Here is a 15628-nt window from a genome sequence, read left to right as displayed (position 1 = left end):
AGCAGAGGTTTCTACACCCCACCTCTGTATGAAGTTTCCAACACCAGAAGGGATTGCCACCATCAGAGGAGACCAGAAGTTGGTAAGAAAATGTTACAATGAAAGCCTGAACCTAAGAGGTAAATGCAAGGAAGTCAATACCATTGAGCTCAGGGGAGTCCGAGTTAAGGAAGAGCTACGACCACAGTCCGGAGGAAAGACTGAAGAGGCACAGATCGGACAAGAGGTAGGAAAAATACCAACATAGGAGCTAATCTAATGGGAGATCTGAAGCAGAAGCTGACACAGCTCCTACAAAAAAATTCTGATCTCTTCGCCTGGAAAGCTTCCGACATGCCTGGGATAGATCCCGAGCTCATGTCACATAGATTGGCTGTTCATCCGGGATCCCGACCTGTCCAACAAAGAAGACGGAAACTATAACCTGAACAGGCTCAAGTGATCGAATAGCAAGTACAAGCCCTGTTTGAAGCAAGCTTCATTAGAGAAGTCAAATACCCGGCCTGGCTGGAAAATGTGGTGTTGGTCAAGAAACAAAATGGAAAATGCAAGATGTGCATTGACTACACCGACCTAAACAAGGCATGTCCTAAAGACCCATATCCTCTACCAAATATTGATACCCTAGTAGATTCCAGCTCGGGGTATCAATACTTGTCATTCATGGATGCTTACTTGGAATATAATCAAATTCCGATGTACAAGTCAGACCAAGAGAAGACATCATTCATCATGCCCAGAGCTAATTATTGCTACGTGGTCATGCCATTTGGATTAAAAAATACAGGGGCTACATACCAAAGGCTGATGAATAAGGTATTTGCACCTCATATATGAGAACTAATGGAGGTATACGTAGATGACATGCTAGTAAAGACCAAGGATGATGCCTGCCTCATGAATGATCTCTCGCAAGTCTTCAACACCATAAGAAAGCATGGGATGAGATTAAATCCCGAAAATGTACCTTTGCAGTGGAGGCTGGAAAATTCCTAGGATTCATGCTAACACAAAGGAGGATTGAAGCTAATTCCGATAAGTGCAAAGCGATCCTAGAGATGAAGAGCCCGACCTGCTTAATGGAAGTTCAGCAGCTGAACGGCCGACTTGTAGCTCTATCCAGATTTTTTGCAAGATCAGCATTAAAATCCCTACCGCTTTTTTTCTACTAAGAAAAAGACGCCAGTTCGAATGAACTCCTGAATATGAAGAGGCATTCCAGAAGTTCAAAAGGTACCTGAGCTAACCTCCCATCCTTTCCCGGCCAAAAGCAGGGGAAGAGCTCGTATTATACTTAGCTGTCGCTGAAAAGGCTATGGCGTCATCATTAATAAAGGAAGATGAGGTTGGATAGCATCATATCTACTTTACAAGCAAGGTGTTACACAGGACCCGAACAAAAATATCAAAAACTTGAAAAGTTCGCATATGCCTTGATAGTAGCATCTAGAAGGCTTCGGCCTTATTTTCAATCTCACACCATAAAAGTTCGGACGAACCAGCCCATGAAGCAAATTCTTCAGAAAATAGATGAAGCAGACAGAATGGTTCAATGGGCTATAGAGCTATCCGAGTTCGACTTGAAGTACGAAACTCAGACAGCCATCAAAGCCCAATGCCTCACCGACTTCGTGGCCGAGTACGCAGGAGATCAAGAGGAGACCTTTACGACCTGGGATTTGTATGTGGACGGCTCCTCCAATAAAGTCAGAAGCGGTGCTGGTATAATATTGGTCAATCAGGAAGGAACTCAAATAGAAGTCTCCTTGAAATTTGAGTTCTTGGCTTCCAACAATCAGGCAGAATATGAAGCCCTGATTGCTGGTCTAAAGCTAGCCAAAGAAGTCGGCGCAACTAAAGTAGTAGCCTTCAGAGATTCTCAAGTGGTGATTTCTCAAATCAATGGAGGCTATCAGGCTAAAGACCCAAATATGAGAAGAAAAAACTATGGAGTATCTTGGGCAATTCCCCGAAACCGAGGTATGACACATAACTCGGGAATTTAACAGCAGAACAGACGCTCTCTCCAAGTAAGCAAGTACCAAACCAAGGAGAAATAATAGATGCCTGATTCAAGAAACTCTCCAAGAACCCTCAGTCATGAAGGCAGAAACCAAGCTAGATATCTTAGAATTTTCTGGATTAGACCTCGGATGGATGACTCCTTTGGTCGAATACTTAAAATTTGACATCTTACCGGAGGAACAAAAAGAGGCCAAGAAGATTCGGAGGGAGGCACAGAACTACACTTTGGTGAAAAATCTCCTTTACAGAAAAGGGATATCTACATCACTGTTGAAATACATCCCGACTTCAAAGACGGAAGAAGTACTGGATGAAGTACATGGTGGCATTTGTGGAAACCATCTGGGAGCGAGATCTCTAGCCAGAAAGATTATCCGAGCTGGATTCTTCTGACCGATCTTGCAAAAAGACACCCCTGACTTCGTAAGGAAGTGTCAACCATGTCAGATGCATGCAAACTTCTATGTCGCTCCCCCTGAAGAACTAGTATAACTTCTCCATGGCCCTTCGTGAAATGGGGAATGGACCTACTCGGACCTTTTCCTCAAGCGCCTGGACAAGTTAAATATCTCATAGTGGGGACAGATTATTTCACAAAATGGATTGAAACTGAGCCCCTAGCCACCATTATAGCATAAAGAAGTCGAAGGTTTCTTTACAAGAATATCATTACTAGGTTTGGAGTCCCTCACTCCATCACCACGGATAATGGTACTCAATTTACCGACTCTACATTCAGGAACCTGGTGGCCAGTATGAAGATAAAATATCAATTCACCTCGGTCGAGCATCCCCAGGCGAATGGACAAGTCGAGGCAGCCAACAAAGTTATACTGGCAGGGCTCAAGAAAAGACTTCAAGAAGCAAAGGAAGCTTGGGTTGAAGAGCTTCCTCAAGTATTGTGGGCCTACTGAACTACACCTCATTCTACTACTAGAGAGACACCCTTTTGACTCGCTTATGGTATAGAAGCCATGATCCCTGTTGAAGTCAATGAGCAAAGTCCTAGGGTGAGATTTTACGACGAGGTTGGTAATGTTCAAGCTCACAAAGAAGAATTCGAGTTGCTCCCAGAAGTCCGAGAACAAGCCCAAATAAGAGAAGCAGCGCTGAAGCAGAGGATGACGAATGGATACAATAAAAAGGTCATTCGAAGAAGCTTCGCCCCAGATGACTTGGTTCTAATCCGAAATGACATAGGCATAAACAAGTCGGGTGAAGGAAAACTCGCTGCAAAATGGAAGGGACCCTACAAGATAATTGAGGTCTTAGGAAAAGGATACTATAAGGTGTCCGACCTAGGTGGATCCGAGCTTCCCAGGTCATGGAACGGTTGCAATATGAAGAGATATTACAGCTAGAAGTGAACATCGCTCCCTGATGTACTCTTTTTCCCGACTTCAAGGTTTTTTCCCAAAAAAAGGTTTTCCTAGAGGGGGTTTTAACGAGGCATCAAAGCGAGGGTTAGGGGCAGAAAAGCCATAAGTCGCTCCCTTAGTAGCAAAAGCACCCTTATGAAACCACATTTCATTAGTAATAATATCTCGTTTCTCTATCTCTTTACTTTTCTCTTAAAAAATTTCATTTATCATCACTACGATACACACTGACTTAAGCTCGGGAAAGCGCAAAAATCCATTGACCGACTTACGTGATCGGTAAGATAAAGCGACGAGGTACAAGTCAGTGTAAAGAGGTTATAAAAGTCGATCATAGCAGCTCGGAAGTAAAATAGCTAACGACTTGTAAGTCAGATAAGCTGAGCTGAGACTAAATGAAGCGCAAAAATAACCTGAGTTATGAAAATGATTTAATAAATAAAGCGAAATTAAACGTGGGCAGACAAAGTAATGGAAAGCGAGAAGCACGAAAGTCCCTCAAAAATTTGAAGGTAGAAGGGTTCTTACAAAACCCTCACCAAAGCTAATACTACTTAGCAAAAAATTTCCAGCCTTACTAGATAATAAAATTATCTAAGGAGCACCTGGTAAAAGTTTTCCAAATAAACTTCACAAACCCAAAAAAGATTTTATCAAAAATCTTTCAAGAAAAAGCAAACGTCATCACAAGAATAATAAAATAGCTACTTTGTTAAAGGCCTTATCCAAAAGGACCAAAAATAAAACTTTTGTTTAAAAACCCTATTAAGGGTTAAAAGTTAGCAGCCATCCAACAAAACATACAAAATATCAAAATAAAGTGTTTAAAAAAGGTCCCACAAACCGGGCTTTAAGAGCAAATTTAAATAAAACCAATAAGAAGATTGGAGTCACCATCAGGAGGAGAGGTTGGGTCGGTCGCAGAAGTCGGAGGAACAGGAGGGATCTCTTCGGCAGTAGAGGTCAAAGTAGCCCTAGGTTGAGCAGACGAACTTGGCAGGAACCCCTCGGATAAATTAGCTTCACGAGGAGGGGACTCCATTAAACGCTGCCCAGCTATTTTCAACTCAGGATCGGTAGAAGGACGAGGGGGAGACACAATTTTTCCATCGACAACGACTTTGTTAGGGTGAAGAGGTGACAAGTCCAAGTCAGGAGCCAAAAATCGAACCTGCTCTTTTAACACCTCAAACACCACCTCGGTGCCTTCAGCCACAGACTCTTTCAAGTCTTGATACCCCTCCCTAAGCCGATCCAGCTCCTCCCTAAGCTCTAGTTTTTCAGTAAACAAATGCAGGTAATTCTGCTCAGCCTTATCTTTCAAACCTTCAGCCAAAGCCAGAGAGCCCATCAACTGCTTCTCCCTCTCGCGAGACTTGGAAAGCGCCTCCTTCAGTTGATCCCTCTCCTCTGTCAACCTCTTCTCATCCTCACGGAACATGGTCAGTTGACCCTCAAGAGCCTCTAGAGAATTCTGGGTAGCGTTCAGATGAGTCTTTTCTAGTTTCTTGAGCAGAGAAGTACAAACTCCAGCAGTACGAATCCCTCCTCGGATTAAAATTTGGAGATGGTTTCTAAGGGAGGCATCATCCATAGCAATAGTGCAATGCGACAGGATATGCCTCTCACAGAACTTCACCTCGTTAAAAACAGAATCACCAATATTGGAGACACCGGACTCCGAGGTTTTTCTCTTCTTTGAAATGGGCTCCGAGGAGGGAAGAACTGGAGGGGTAGGTACAAAGGGAGGAGGAAGGATAGGAAGATCTGCCGACTTGGCCAAGCCGGAGGAGGTCGCCCCCGAATCTGGCTTCAGAGGAGAAGAAGTAGTTGATGTTCCGCCTTCTTGCAATTGAGCAGCTCGGGCCCGGGTGTTTCTCTTCGCTTCCTGAACTTTTTGGTACGCTTTAGATTCACTTTTCATTTTTTCTACAAAAAGAAAAGAGGCAATGTCAGTAAATAAGTCAGAAAAGGCAAAGAGTCATCCACGAAACAAAAAAGTAAATAGCTACCTAATTTAGTACGAACATAACTCGGAGTTTTGAGGAGAAAATTTTTGTATCGAGATTTGGAGCCCACCCCCAAGCTTCTCGGAAGAACTCAACTATAGCCTCTTCGACCTCATCCAAAACTACCAGATGGTACCTTTCGACAGAGGCTGCCTCTACCCAATATAAGGAAAAATGAGGCACATCATTTTCAGTAAGAAAGAAAGGATGGTGACCCTCTACAGCTCGGATTTTGAAAAAGAAATTTTTGAAATCATGAAATAATTCATTGAAAATCAAAAATACTTTCCGGCCTTGGATGGCATGGAAAGAGACCCACTGTTGCTTGTTTTTAGACGAAGCACTAAAAGGCTTGGTAAGATGAAAAAGAAAGAAGAATATCTTCAGAGAAATCAGAAAATCAAGCTCGCGACTGACAAACTGATAGATCTTCATAAAACCCCAAGAGTTAGGGTGAAGTTGAGAAGGGGCAACTTGGCAGTAAGAAAGAACCTCAGTTTCAAAATCAGCGAAAGGAAAAGTCACCCCCAGCCTAGTAAAAAGGCAGTCATACATAAAAATAAAAGGGGGATCAGAATCAACCATTCTGCCAAAATAGACTCAGTCCTCTAAATCAGGGGCAACTAATTCATATTTGACCTCATCCTCCCCAGCGTCACAGAGCCTGGTGTTTTCGAAATTCATCAACAAAAACACTATCTACCAAAGGAACCTCACAAAGGACAGAGGCGTCTACCCATCTTAACAGATCCTCGGGAACCCTCGAGGACATTTTTTGAACAGAAGGGCGAGACATAAGGGATGATATACCTACATTACGCAAAGAAAAAGAAAAAATCATCAAAAACAAAGTCGCATGAGAAAAATTTTTCTTTAGCAAAATAGGAACGGTCAACAAAATCATAAAAGAGACAGCCTTTCAAAAAATACGCAAAGTCTCTAAAGTTTTGTACCTAGTACGATGGCAGAAACCACAATAAATGACACAATAAAACCTACCCAGAGTCTCCTTCCCAGCCACTCAGTTCACTTAACAGAAATAAAAGAAGCGTTGTGAAAACAAGAAAGAAAGAAAGCAGCAAGAAACCAACCTTTTTTGGGAAAGAAGAAAGTTGTCGGCGGAGAATAGGGCGAGCAAGGCACCAAGAACTAAGAGTGCAGAAAGCGGAGCGCTGAATCGAAGGAGAAAAGGGAAGTATACTCAAAGAGAAGACGAAAAAAGAGAGAAGGAAAGAGAGGAAACGTATTTATAAGATCTTAGGGGCACAATCGTAAATTAGCCCGCTCATTAAAAAGGCATGACGTTACCAACATAACTGCCCCCCACGTGTAAATGCAAAAACTGAACGGACGTGACGTTTGATCAAACGCGACGGTTAAAGAAATTCAAAATCACGTCGATTTTAAAACCAAAATCACGTCGGTTTTCCGACTTGAAAAGAAATACCGACTTAAGCATCCCTGAGTTCAATTAATACTCGAATCCAACCCATAACTAAGAGATCAGATTCAAGTAGGGGCGCTGTTCATACCCTGACCCAATGCAATGGCCAGGTCCAACTAAGTTAAAAAGGCCCAATCCTAAGGGATGGCCTTCACCGTTCACCCAACCTCCCCAAAGAAGTCGGACTCGACATGAGCTGGCAGATGACGTTTATTCAAATAAGTAACTGCCTCCTTAAATCTCTCACCCACTTCCAGAAGATTCACCTTAACAGCCCTAAGATAAAGGGACAGTTATCCACCATCAGAAATGGAACTACTTCAACGGTGGTTATTGGTTCATCACCTATAAATACACTGACACACTCAGGTAAAACTAAGTTCCAGTACACTAAAACCTGCTTAACCCCTTTTTGACTTAGGTATCGGAGTGTCTTTGCATGTACCACCCCTCCATCCTTTCACATACACAACTCGGACGGCGGCAGACGTAAACTAAGTCGGAGACCACCCTCCTCTAATGCTTGGGCCTCACAAACAAGCCCAACCACCATCCGGTTCTAGGTAAGCCCCGGAACAATTTCCATGTCCACATATATTCTAATTTCACAAAATGATATTTGTTCCATATCCTTAGTTTTATTTTTTAAATCATTCTCTTTCCTTTCGAAATACATAGTATTTTATTTTGTGTTATATCTTGTCTTGTTAAAAAAATATTTATATAGTTTATAAAAGATCTCATTTTGTGGTTACCATTAATGTACAAACCAAATTGCAGCACTTTGCGCGGTAAGAAAAGAAGTGAGTGCTATCGTGGAACCACATGGTGAAGTTGAAGTTGATAAATAACAATGTGGATTGTGGATCTTCTTCTATTGTCAATAATACAGTTAGAAATCTTGATTGTTAGCTATGATTATCCATCTGAAAGTAACATCACTATCACTCTTTCAAGGAAATAATTTAGTTTTCCGACTGAAATTTTTCAATTATATGTTTTTTGGTGGTATTATCCATACCATACATTGCGTTTGTAAATGTATCAATCAAACAATATTCAATTTAGTTTCTGAAACAAATTTTAATTTAGTCTCTAAAGTTTCAATTGTCTTTATTTAGTCTCCAAATCATATAAACATAACTCATATTACTCTTTGAAACAATTTTCAATGTACAAATGTTAACAGAACGCTATTGTGGATAATCAGATACCACAATAGACTTTATAAGATGATGTCGTTCTGGTTTTAGCATTTAAATAACTCAAAAACAATATTGCAAGTAGTGTTTATTGAAACTTTATCTAACAAAACAAGTGATACGACACCGTTTTTAGGCTATTTGAATGCTAAAATTAAAACTACATCATTTTACAAATTTCAGTGTAACGTCTGACTGTCGATATCAACGTTCCATTAACTTTTTTTTCTGAAAATCGTTCCAGAGACTAATGTGAGGCACGTTTTACAAAATTTGGGACTAAATAGAGATAATTGAAATTTCAAGGACTAAATAAAAACTCACGTACAAATTCAAGAATTAAATTGAATATCAACTCATGTATCAATCATATTAGTTAAGGTTAATTTGATGACAATAATACAAGATACAAAAACGTTGTTGTGGTAATTCAAATCCCAAAGTCAATACTTCTCAATAATTTAATTCCCTCGGCAATTATTACATTTCATGAACTGGATGGTGGTTGTGGTATTCAAAATATTATATTTTGTTCTGAAAAACGTTGTTTATAAAGAAATCATATAATTAGTTAAACTTGTTTATCAACATTAGAACTCTCCCTATCAATAAATGCACATGTGTGAATAAAGCAATCATTGTATATTGTCATTGTCAAAATAACGTGTTTTGTGAAGTGCAGTTTTCCAACACCATATATATATATAGAACATTATTTAAGGTATAGAACACCATATAGTTTTGTGAAGTGAAGAAGATCTGGAATGCCATGGAAGTAGCAGAGCAAAAAGAATGTCAAGGCTATGCCTCACTGAATATTCTGTCATCGCCTCTTACTATAGATCCCTCACTACCACTTCCTCATATCAAGAACCATATTGTGTTAGTTTTCCAATTCATGCTTCCTAGCTAGTTTTTATACACAGGAATTTAATTTGTCCTAAGTTTTAAGGATTTTTTTTATAAATTCCTGCAGGGAGTTGTGCAAGAATATGTTCAAGGACTGGTCAAAGCTGGATGATTCTTGCTTTCTTGTTGAGAGAATATCCGGTGGCATCACAAATTTGTGTTAGTGAATAATTTTCTCTACTTTTTGCTCTTCCAGATAAGATTATGTTTGCCACTTTCTACAGGAACACACTGATTAATCTATCAATGATTATGTCTTAGTGCTCAAGGTTTCTGTTAAGGAAGAAAATTGTGTTGATGTCTCTATAGCAATCAGATTGTTTGGACTAAACACTGACAGCATTATCGATCGTCAAAGAGAGTTGCAGGTTACATCCTATACTATTTGATGACATTATTATGAAGTTGTTTTTATGCCTATTATGTTAAGCGATTTAGTTTAAACATGTCAAACCATTTAACAGTTCTCAACTCTGTGAAGATATTTTCATAACTAATCGCCATTAGACCCTGTTGGTTGTAACTGCTTGTGAAATTAAATCTTGTGTTCAGGCCACAAAGTACATCTCAGCTGCAGGATTTGGTGCAACGTGGCTTGGAGTTTTTGGGAATGGCATGGTGCATTCGTTTATCATTGCAAATACTCTTACTCCATCAGGTACAAATATGGGAAAAGAATGAAGAAAAATATCATGTTAAGAGAAGCCATTATTGACAATATTGCCATTAATGGCAGATATGCGAGAGCCAAAGCAGGCTGCTAAAATAGCAAAGCAGTTACAAAGATTTCATCAGGTGGAAATTCCAGGTTCTAAGGAACCTCAATTGTGGAATGAGATCAGGAAGTTCTTTGAGCAAGGTCCTTTTTACTCTTTTCAATTTCAGTAGAAGTAAGCTATGCTCAACATACTCATATCAATTATTTTGACTTTTGCTTCATTTTCTTTTCCAGCATCTGTTCTTGAATTTGATGATATTAAAAAGCAGAAGATTTATGAAACGATTTCTTTCGCGAAAGTCCATGATGAAATAGTGGAGCTCAAGGTAGTTTGCCTTTTTCCATAGATCTAATTTGCTAGGATCAATTTGAGAAAACATACTAAAGGCTGCATTAATGGTTTTGATGAAGCAATCTTTGTTTGTCAACAATTTCTGCACCTTGACAGGAGGTAACTGACAGGCTTAATTCTCCTGTGGTTTATGCTCACAATGACTTGCTTTCTGGAAATGTCATGATCAACAATGAACAAGGTATTGAATACATTGGAAGCATCTCTGTATATGAACACAAGTACTAGCATTCTTAATGTTTTGTGAATGAACTCATTGAAGTGATTCATATAATCATATGGTTCTTGATTATGGTTTCAGATAAAGTTTACCTCATTGATTATGAGTATGCATCATACAACTACAGAGGTTATGATATAGGAAATCACTTTGCAGAATATGCAGGCTTTGATTGTGACTACACCTTGTAAGTTTTTTTACACTTTCTTCCTAAATACTTCTCTCTTATTGGTTCTTGAACAATTTCTTTTATTTTTTGAATCTTTCATGCAGCTACCCAAATAGGAACGAACAATACCATTTTTTCAGGCATTACTTACAACCTGAGAGACCAAACGAGGTTTGTTACCATGGTGAAGTGGATTAACTGATTAAGTCATCATAATTAATAAAATTATATTACATGGATTAAGCATGAACATATATGTTGATTTATTAATACAGGTAGCTAGGGAGGATCTAGAGACTTTATATGTAGAGGCAAATGCATATGCTCTGGCATCACACATTTTCTGGGCACTGTGGGCTCTAATTCAGGTACAATGACTATATATTAATATTCATCATGTTATGATGATTGTGAACGAAATAATGACTGTGAATGTGGAATTTGAATAGGCAAAGTTGTCTCCAATCGATTTTGATTATCTTGGTTATTTTTTCCTTCGATACAAAGAGTACAAAAGGCAGAAAGACAAGTACTTGTTGCTGCCAAGATCCTATATTGCTGGATGCAAAATTAATGGCAACATTCATTCGGGGATCAAACTCGTCTAAAGTGAAGAGATTAGTAAAGTGACAATGCAAAGAGTTAATCACTTACATAGAAGTTACAAATTCAACCGTGATTAACACGGAAATGCAATCTGTTAATTACAATGTAATTTACTTATTATTATATTTCCTGTATTGTGAGTTTGTGATACCCACTTGTAAGACATTCTTTTTTCCATTCCAAATCCTCTTACCAAGCTTTTCATGATTAGTTCTATATAAATCCTTTCATTATAGATTATGAAATTTCATTACTCATTAGTGAGTCTAATCTACACAAGAAATTCAGTTGAATCATAAGACAGCATATAGAGTCATATTAGTTTCACACCAACTTAGTTAAGCAAGTAGAAAAACAAGGTGAAGGATGACAACAGTTCTATATTATATTAAGAACATGTTCAGTTGGTTGTCACTACAGAAAATGAGGGAGGAAAATTCACAGATGAAAAATTATACTAGAAAGCTAACTCTTGAATTTTTCACCCTCAATTTTATGGGAATACCAAACTGAATCTAACTAAACCATTATTCCTGTCCCCGTCCAACACCAACACAAGCTGATGATAAAAACCATGTGACTTAATCTTCAAAATGTAACAACTACGTATCCATATATCTGTAGCACTATAACTAGTAAATAATAAACATCTCATCTATGTGTCACTGTCACCTCTTGTGTTGAACATGATCCTGGGGATTCGAGATCAAATTTATTGGTAGACTGTGCCATTGAATTTCTGGTAATAAGCTTTGGTCTGGCCTCTCAAACATATACCATCTATACAGATGTTGTAACTCGTAACCAAAACGCGTCTTCAATTTTTCAGCACTATACAACCCTCTTAAGCTTGAAGAACCTGACAGTGAACTATGTGGCTTTTGAGCCTGTTTCTCCCAGCAAGGCTAGACCACAGATTCGTCATTAAAGTCCTGAACTGTCCTTTCCCTGCAATAGTTTCCCATAACTGTTCGGCGGAAGATCCGTTCAAATGTTCGAATTTGGAAACATCCACCAGAGAAATGCTCATATTGTTCCGGATGATACAAAGTTTGCCATTGAGGGGGACTAGAGCAGCAGCCTCCATAGCACGCGAGTTCCCTAAATGCATTTTACTGTCAATATGTTTGCTCCATGAATTGGTAATCTCGTCGTAAAGCCTAAGTTTGCAACCATCCTTGCAGTCCAAGGCATACAACTGTCCATTGAGAGTAGTGCTCGGGTTCCTCCAGCCGGCAACCATTCCATCAAAAACAGGATACCAGCTATCAGTGTCTGGCTGGTAAACCTCACTCATAACCTGCCGATGAGAACCAAGTCCCTTCAGGAACCACTTTCCGTTATAGACAACACCTATGAAAGGCACCATTGCAGTGCTCATATCTGAAACAAATGACCATCGATTCTTATTAGGATCATAAACTTCAGCTGATCTCAAGGACCGATGGACGCCCTCATTCTCTCCACCAGCCACATACAGACAATTGTTTATGACACATGAACCGAAGAAGTGCCGCCTGCGAAGCATATCTGGGGCACGGTGCCATTTATTTGTCCTAGCACTATAAAAGATGACCCTTCTCATTGACCCCTTCAGTGGATCCTTCCCCCCAAACAAGTACAGGTGACAACCACTTAGAACTGCACAGCCAAAACCCAAAGCTCCAGAGTATTCCTTAGGAATTGGAGGCAGGGGCTGCCATAGTTGGTACACAGGATCAAAAGCATGCCATGATATTTTCCCATCTCGGTCTCTCTTAATGACATATATCCACTCTTCTGCAACCCCAAGACTCTTGCGGAGTGAGTAAAAGAAGTTACCAGTCAAGAGACGATACCATCTTTTGCAGACTAACCGAAGTTTGCGGTGTTCAACCCTTGGGACCCGGATAAGGCAAGCAATAGCTAGATCATCAGGAAGTCCTGGAAGTAGTGGGGACTGATTCCGGCTTCTGTCACCACGAGCTGGCTTGTTTCTTGTCGGGTGAATGGATGGTTTAATATCTGGTCGAAGGCACAGCTTTGTTCCAGGGACATACCTCTTTGCTCCAGCAACAGTTTTCAACCCCGTATCTACTCGACATAAACATGCAGTCGTATCAACCTGCACATAAACATTTGAGACACAAGTGCCATTTAGCTACCTTTTAATTTAAAATAAAAGAAAACTGAAACATGAGCCATAATCTGTGTCTCAACCTCTATACTACAACTTGAGCAGCAGCAGATAGAGCACCCTAATTACTATTTATTCATAACTTAAAAGGCAGCTAAAGAGAGCAAATTTTCAAGTCCAAGGGTACAGAATATGCAATGGTACATAGCCCTCAAAGCACAATAAATGACTGGTCCTTTTGAGAAGACAACTTATTCATTTCATTCCATTGTCTTCTCATTTTTTATGATTTATGTCCAACATTATTTATCCCTTGCTAAACACTCAGACTGTGACATAACGATTCAATGAATGCAATCATCAACTGTTACGGACAAGAGCCCTATGGCCACAGTTTCCCACAATTCAAAGAAAATGACACAGATAGATTGTAGTTGACTCATATTTCAGGGAGATCCACATGCAAAATGGACAGAATAAATGTGCAGTGAATAATGGCTTTCAACAGCAAACCATCTCTACTTATTAAACAACAAATATCTTCAAACATCAACACCTCCTGAAAAAAATACTCATTAGTTGAAGCTCCTTTCTGGATAAAACTTCTTTATGAAGCTCTTTGGAAACAGCACATTAAGGCATGGCAAAATTCAACAACTGGACCAGTAACACTACACGAAAGACCAAACAAACTGCGACGTTCCAAAACTTAAAAGGGAAGTCAACCCAATTTTAAACATAGTTTAACTCAAACTATTCACCCAAAAAAAGGGAGAAGAAAAAGAAAGGCACAAAAGGAAATTACCAAAGGAGGTTGAATAACTCTGTCCATCTTAATGAGAAGCTGAGTCCACTAATTGCAACTTCAAAGATCAAGTCTTTATCCGTCAAACTCCATGCCCAACACAAGCTTAGGGAGAATCCACTCCCATAACCCAACTTTTCTCAGCTCAGTGACTATAAAAACTGAAAATTTCAAGATGGGAACTTGAACTATAGAGGCAAGCTTTCAAAGAACACATTCACAGTGCATGCATATATAATCAATCAGAAAACCTCAGATTGAAAATCTTGGAGAATGAACAGTCTAAGGAGCCTAGGACCTTGAGATCAAGTTAAATAAAATCAAAACACCCTAAAAAACTTATCTTTGTGAGGTTAGGGGAACCTAAAATGAGAGACAGCAAGAAGTTTGGGCAAAGGGTGAGCAAGCACTGAGAGGGGGTAAAGAGACCCTCACCATTAGAACTTGTTCAGTGGATTTCAGGGCCCATCACCCTCTAACAGCACAACCTACCAAGCACAAGAGTGTGTTCAACAAGAGAGCTAGAACAAGAAAGGGTTAAGACTTTAGAAGAGAGAGAGAGAGAGAGAGAGAGAGAGATTGAAAATTTGAGAAGAGAAAAAAATAATAAATAAATAAAAAAGAAGGGGGGAAAAGACTCAAAGAGAGAGTGCAAAGCTAAACCATTAAAGGAGGAGAGAGAGGAAGGGTGAAAATGATGACAGCTTCTTGGTTAATGGGCATTGGAGAAAAGAAGAACATTTTGACAACTTGGGTTGGAAGATAGCTAATGTTTTTGTTTGTTTGTTTGTGGAGTCTCATTCTCTGTGGGAAGTCAAAACTCATTACAACTACTCTCCTCTCCTCTTATGTGTTCTCATTGCAAAAATATGCATACTATTGCTAAAAAGAATAAATATAAAATAAAAAAGTGTGAATAGAAAATATAATTAGCTCAATAAAGATAATTCATATATGTATTTATTTAATATTATATGATGTAATGTGTATATATAAAATGAGAGAGAGAAATATTATTCACTGAAGAAAGAGAGAGAATTATTATTGTTATTATTAGTGTGTTGTTTCAATTGTTGCTTCTACTATTTATACAGGTGACAAGCTTTTAATTTCAATCTTCATTAATTTTAAACTTGTCTTGAAAAGTTATTTCTTCAAGTATAGGCGTTCAATTTCATAAATGGGCATTCAATTCATTCTTATCACAACACTTCCTTTAGATGTCTATTTAGGATTATTGTCTTGTTAAAACCTTACTAAAGAAAAATTCAATGAGAAAAAATTTCAGTGAAGAAAAAAGAGTACAATATCCTTTGTGATGGGGACTGCCTCATTAAAAACCTTGTCAAGAAAAACACAATGAGAAAAAAACCTGACGAAGGAAAAAAGAGTACAGTCTCCCCCTTTTGTCGATATCATTTAATGTCTCAAAATCAGCGCATCCCAATCTCATGTACCAATCTTTCAAAGGAGGATTTTGGGAGTGACTTTGTGAATAAATCTGCCAGATTGTCACTTGAGCGGATCTGTTGGACATCAATTGTCCCTTGATTTTGAAGATCATGAGTGAAGAAGAATTTGGGAGAAATATGCTTTGTTCTATCGCCTTTGATGTATCCGCCTTTAAGTTGAGTAATGCATGCTGTATTATCTTCAAATAGGACAGTTGGAGCT

At 39.0% G+C, this 15628-nt stretch overlaps 2 protein-coding genes across 4 annotated transcripts; one reads left to right on the top strand and one right to left on the bottom strand.

Annotated features, from left to right (window-relative positions):
- LOC107622957 (probable ethanolamine kinase) lies at positions 8713-11237 on the top strand. The gene is made up of 11 exons (XM_016325041.2): positions 8713-8941; positions 9036-9127; positions 9230-9336; positions 9521-9626; positions 9705-9827; positions 9921-10012; positions 10135-10219; positions 10340-10445; positions 10532-10598; positions 10703-10795; positions 10877-11237. Exons 1-11 carry the CDS (start codon positions 8829-8831, stop codon positions 11033-11035), a joined length of 1143 nt encoding a protein of 380 aa, XP_016180527.1. The 5' UTR covers positions 8713-8828; the 3' UTR covers positions 11036-11237.
- On the bottom strand, positions 11394-14805 carry LOC107622956 (F-box/kelch-repeat protein At1g55270). Of its 3 annotated transcripts, XM_016325040.2 has the most exons (3): positions 14390-14798; positions 13955-14115; positions 11394-13137 (listed from the first exon to the last, which is right to left on the bottom strand). In XM_016325040.2, exons 2-3 carry the CDS (start codon positions 13979-13981, stop codon positions 11878-11880), a joined length of 1287 nt encoding a protein of 428 aa, XP_016180526.1. In that variant the 5' UTR covers positions 13982-14115; positions 14390-14798; the 3' UTR covers positions 11394-11877. The 3 variants fall into 3 exon arrangements, with proteins under 3 accessions (XP_016180526.1, XP_020969967.1, XP_020969966.1); XM_021114308.1 differs by lacking the exon at positions 13955-14115 and having other exon boundaries at positions 14390-14805; XM_021114307.1 differs by having other exon boundaries at positions 13955-14798.

This window comes from Arachis ipaensis, chromosome B10 (genome assembly GCF_000816755.2).
Source record: "Arachis ipaensis cultivar K30076 chromosome B10, Araip1.1, whole genome shotgun sequence".
NCBI classification, from domain to species: Eukaryota; Viridiplantae; Streptophyta; class Magnoliopsida; order Fabales; family Fabaceae; genus Arachis; species Arachis ipaensis.
The sequence above is the reverse complement of the archived record's forward strand: the minus strand, read 5'-3'. Positions and strand labels throughout refer to the sequence as shown.

Coding starts and splice junctions, on each gene's coding strand:
- LOC107622957 (XM_016325041.2), top strand. CDS start 8,829: ATGGAAGTAGCAGAGCAAAAAGAATGTCAAGGCTATGCCTCACTGAAT. Junction 9,128..9,229: donor CGGTGGCATCACAAATTTGT/GTTAGTGAATAA, acceptor ATTATGTCTTAG/TGCTCAAGGTTTCTGTTAAG. Junction 10,013..10,134: donor ATGAAATAGTGGAGCTCAAG/GTAGTTTGCCTT, acceptor GCACCTTGACAG/GAGGTAACTGACAGGCTTAA.
- LOC107622956 (XM_021114307.1), bottom strand. CDS start 13,981: ATGGACAGAGTTATTCAACCTCCTTTG. Junction 13,138..13,954: donor GAGTTATTCAACCTCCTTTG/GTAATTTCCTTT, acceptor GTTTATGTGCAG/GTTGATACGACTGCATGTTT.